Source organism: Quercus suber, unplaced genomic scaffold, assembly GCF_002906115.3.
Source record: "Quercus suber isolate HL8 unplaced genomic scaffold, Cork oak 2.0 scaffold_321, whole genome shotgun sequence".
In the NCBI taxonomy this organism is placed as follows: Eukaryota; Viridiplantae; Streptophyta; class Magnoliopsida; order Fagales; family Fagaceae; genus Quercus; species Quercus suber.
In genome coordinates this window covers 713,657-718,575 of record NW_027069775.1, presented here as the reverse complement: position 1 = coordinate 718,575, position 4,919 = coordinate 713,657, and the positions used below count along the sequence as shown (strand labels likewise).

Sequence of the window (4,919 nt, the reverse complement as noted above, 5' to 3'; positions counted from 1 at the left end):
CTACATCCTTGGCACATATTGATATTGAATCTTGTTGAATTTTGATGCCCACTTCTGAAGACATTCATGATAAGGCATCAGCCTTTCTTCTTTGATCTTGTATTTATTTTGAATCTGGAAGATTATCAAGGCTGAGTCTCCGTACACCTCTAACTCTTTCACCCCTAGTCCTAGGGCTGCTCGTAACCCCATGATACAAGCTTCATATTCAGTGGCATTATTGGTGGCAAGAAAGTTAAGCTTGCCAGAAAATGGGATGTGTGTCACTTTTGGAGAAATTAAGAGAACTCCGATACCATTTCCATTTTGATTTGTTGCTCCATCAAAGTACATCTTCCATGATTCTACCTCAATCCCTATGATATCTTCATCTGGAAAGTCTCCTTGGATTTCTTCAGCTTCTTCTGGTGAACAATGGGCTAAATGATTAGCAATTGCTCTCTCCTTCACAGATTTCTAGGTCACATACTTAATATCAAATTCTGTCAAAAGCAACACCCATTTAGTTGTCTTCCCATCTTGCATAGGCTTTTCCATTAAGTACTTCATAGGATCCATTCTTGCAATCAACAAAACCTTGTAAGCAAGCATATAATGTCTGAGTTTGTGGGTTGCCCATACAAGTGCTATGCATGTTTTCTTTAGTGGTGAATACTTTTCTTCATAAGGCAATATCTTCTTGCTGATGTAGTATATTGCATTCTCCTTTTTAGTCTCCTCTAGGTATTGAGCAAGTAGAGCCCCCATTGCTATATCTGTAATGGTGAGATACAACAACAATGGATTTTCGGGTATCAATGGGACGAGTATTAGTGGTTTTATCAGATAATTCTTGATCTTTTCAAAGGCTTCTTAGCATTGTTCAATCCATATTGTAGGAGCCTCCTTCTTAAGCAGTCGGAATATTGGTTCACATGGCATGGTGAGTTGAGCTATAAACCTGCTAATACTATATCGTCCCCAGAAATCCTTGGATCTCATTTTCAGTTCTTAGAGGCTTCATCTCTACAATGGCCTTGATTTTGTCAGGATCAACTTCAATTCCCCTCTGGCTTACAATAAACCCCAATAGCTTTCTGAATGTGACCTTAAAAGTGCACTTCTTTGGATTCAACCACAACTTGTAGAATGAAATTCTTTCAAAGAACTTCTTCAAAGCTAGTATATGCCCTTCACGATTCTTGAACTTGACTATCATATCATCAACATAAAACCTCTACTTCTTTGTGGATCAAATCATGCAACAAAGTGGTGGCTACATGTTGGTAAGTAGCACCAGCATTTTTAAGGCCCAACGGCATAACCTTGTACCAATATGTCCCCCATGAAGTAATAAAGGAGGTTTTCTCCATATCTTCTGGAGCCATCTTAATTTGATTGTACCCTAAAAATCTATCCATAAATGATGGCAAAGCATGACCTGCTATATTGTTCACCAGGATGTCAATGTGAGGCAAAGGAAAGTCATCTTTTGGGCTGGCCTTATTCAGATCTTGAAAATCTACACAAATTCTGACCTTCCCATCCTTCTTTGGTATTGGAACTACATTAGCTAACCACTCTAGATAGTTGACCACTCTCAGGAATCCTACATTGTACTATTTCTCAACCTCTTCCTTGATCTTAAGAGTCCACTCTAGCTTCATCTTTCTCAATTTCTGCTTGACCGGCTTCATGGTTGGATCTGTTGGAATGCAATGCTGTACTATATCTGTATCAATCCTAGGCATGTCTTCGTATGACCATGAGAAAACCTCTTTGAACTTTGTCAGCAGTACTAGTGCATCTTTCTCAGAAATGGTTAGGGTATTGCCCACTTGTATCATTTTAGGTTCATCATCAGTTCCTAGGTTAATGGGTTGGGTTTCTTCTTTTATATGTTCTAGGTGTCCTTGTTTTAATTCCTTATTATTAAGAGTTTCTTTACCAATTTCAGACATAAAAACATTCAAAGCCAACAAATAAGCAGAACCAGAAATCATATTATAAGGAAAAGAGTTCTCAACAAACTCAATAGACTTAACTAAATCAGACTCAACTAGAATACTATCACAAACAGACTTAATAGGAATAGAAATACTAATAGAAATAGACTCAATGGGTACAGAAACAATCTTCTTGGTAGGGGTGACTAAGTCGACGGTCTTGATCTTCTTGGCAAGAGTAACTGACTTGATGGTCTTGATCTTCCTCACAGAGTCCTCCATGGGGTGAGCGGCTCCTTCCCGTGTTCAATTCTTCAACAAAGTTATGGCTTCAGTGATGCCAAGCGTTTCCTAGCAAGTTCCTTCTTCCCTCAACATCAATACTAGGGGGTCTTCATCCATATAATATGAGGCTTCATCATCAATTTCCATATCTATGGGCTTGTCAATCTCCAAATGTGGGGGTTTAAAGTGTCTCCTTGTGATGTAGGCAATTTTTGTTGGGTCATTTAGATCGGTGTCTTGGGGTTTAAAGAGTCTCCCCTCATTTGTGGATGTTGGGCCATTTGATTGGGGTTCGAAGTGCCTCTCCCTGTTTATAGGTATTGGGTTGTTTGATTAGGGTTCAAAGTATCTCCCGCCTTTTATAGGTATTGGGTTGTTTGATTGGGGTTTGAAGTGTCTCCCCCCATTTGTAGGTATTGGGTTGTTTGATTAGGGTTTGAAGTGTCTCCCCCCACTTATGGATGTTGGGTGATTTGGTTGGAGTTTGAAGTGTCTTGTAGGTCGAAAATAGGATTGTGATGTTGCAGCAGTGGAGTATCTTCTATGCTTACATGCTTTAGTACCGTAACGGGAGTGATAGGCTTGGAACTGGAGCTACTGGCTTAAGTGTAAGCCTTAGGTTCTCTTTGCATCCTTCCTTCAAATCTTAACCTAATTCTCCTCTAATGGCAGGCTTGGTTGGGTTAATCAAAGCTAAGTCACAATCCACATCAATCAAGGACGTTACACCTCCCAACTTGTAATTTAGTGAACATTGCGTTGGTCTAAACAACATGGTCTGTCCTTTACAGTCAATAAGAAATGATCCAGTGACTTTAGGCTATGAGTTGGTGAGTTTGCCACTAGGTACCCGAATCTAATGAAGACCGATGATCCATGGTTACTACCACCACAAGTTGTTGAAAAGGGTGCATACACATTTTTTTGATGGCACACACTATGATAGTTAGGGAAAGCTTTTAACAAATAATACACACAACAAAATATCATACAACAAAATATCATACAACAAAGTATCATACAACATCTCAACAAACATAAATAAACAAACAAACAACAATATCATGCAAGACCATACAAAACTAGGGTACGTATTTGGTCACTTAAGACTAATACAAAGCTCAGCCCTCAACATCCCCAGTTGAGACACCACTATGAGAGACCGTAAAAGTGCCTCTCAAAAAAGAGATTTTTGGGTGTTTTGAAAGACACCTCTCTTTTTGAGTAAGTGGTGTGGAGTAGCCACTTTTTTTTTTTTTTATATACAAAAAAAAAAAAATTAAAAATTAAAAAAAAAAAAAAAAAAAAAAAACAACAACAACAACAACAACTAAATACAAAATACATGATTGAATTGTTCCATTCTCATTGATTGAATAAAAAAGAATACATGTTTGATAAATTGAGTATTACATGGCTTTGGGTCCTAATTACAAACTACCAAAAATTACATGACTTTTTGTCCTAGTTACAATCTACCCAAAATAAATAAAGAAATTAAAAAAAAAAAAAAAACAAAGATAAAGCCTAGGTCTACCTCTCCAAAGACACTTAATTCAGAGGCTAGGTTACAAAATGGGAAGGTGTTAGGCACCCGTTCCGCCCAGACAAAGTCTGGTCTTCTAGACTATTGTGACCAATGTACCTTTTATGCATGACATGAATGATATGTTGCACACATGAACAAAACTAAATCACATAAGTTTATTTATGAATGCACCCTCTTCTTTATTAAAAATTTAGGTCTGTGTTGTGATAAAAATTAATTTTGGTTTAGAAAAATGAGATATGTTTTTTATGTGTAGAAAAACAAAGTTTTTGGAGAGAAAAATCCAAATCTGTGTTTATTAAATAAATCAAAGTCTTTTGGTTTAAAAAAAAATATCAGGTCTGTTTTTTAAAACTAAAAAATTTGGTTTTTTAGTGAAAGAAAAATCAAATATGTCTTATGATAATTTTTTAAAAAAATTAGATTTTTATATTGAAAAAAAAAATCAAATCTGTTTTTATATGTGTAAAGAAAAAAAGAAAATGATTTTTTGAGAAAATGACTATATTCATGAAATAAACCTATGCTACATGCACTAAATGAAACAAACACAACAATTCATGATCCCTTTTTCTATTTCAAAATCTGCTAGGCTAAAAAATTAGATCTACATCTAAAGAAAACGTAGATTAATTTTTAAATAAGAAAAATTCAGATTTGTATCTAAGGAAGATACAAACCAGTTTTTGATTAAGAAAAATTCAGATCTACATCTAAGGAAGATGCAAATCAATTTTTGATTTGAGAAATTTCAAATCTGCATCTAATGAAGATGCAAATCAATTTTTGATTTTAGAAAAATTCAAATTTACATCTAAGGAAGATGCAAATCAAATTTTTGATTAAGAAAAATCCAAATCTACATCTAATAAAGATGCAAATCAGTTCTTTTATTAAGAAAAGATATGATAACAAGTCGATTTTTGAAAAAACAAAAAAAGAAAAAGATTTCAGCGATAAAAGCAACATAAACATGTTCTAATAAAGAAAATATTGACAACATATGAGATGAACATTGGAAAATCAAACTAAACACATATTTATTCATGCATCACAAAATTAAAAGAACTAAAAGAAGAAGTAAAGAAAAGCTACCTCTTGCATGGACATACTCTTTTTTTCTCAAGAGAATATTTTAGGGTTCAAAGAAATTTATGCAA

General features: G+C 35.0%; 1 protein-coding gene across 1 annotated transcript; it reads right to left on the bottom strand.

The window, feature by feature from the left end:
• On the bottom strand, positions 1 to 747 carry LOC112041216 (uncharacterized). Its single transcript, XM_024074127.2, has 2 exons — positions 499 to 747; positions 1 to 456 (listed from the first exon to the last, which is right to left on the bottom strand). The coding sequence occupies exons 1-2, from the start codon at positions 745 to 747 to the stop codon at positions 1 to 3; spliced, it is 705 nt and encodes a 234-aa protein (XP_023929895.2).
• Positions 748 to 4,919: the final 4,172 nt, after the last annotated feature.

What these genes read in the sequence shown, in the direction of transcription:
- LOC112041216 (XM_024074127.2), bottom strand. Translation starts at nt 747, where the DNA reads ATGGGGGCTCTACTTGCTCAATACCTAGAGGAGACTAAAAAGGAGAAT. An exon ending in ATGGGAAGACAACTAAATGG is followed by an intron (nt 457 to 498) that starts GTGTTGCTTTTG and finishes TATGTGACCTAG; the next exon opens with AAATCTGTGAAGGAGAGAGC.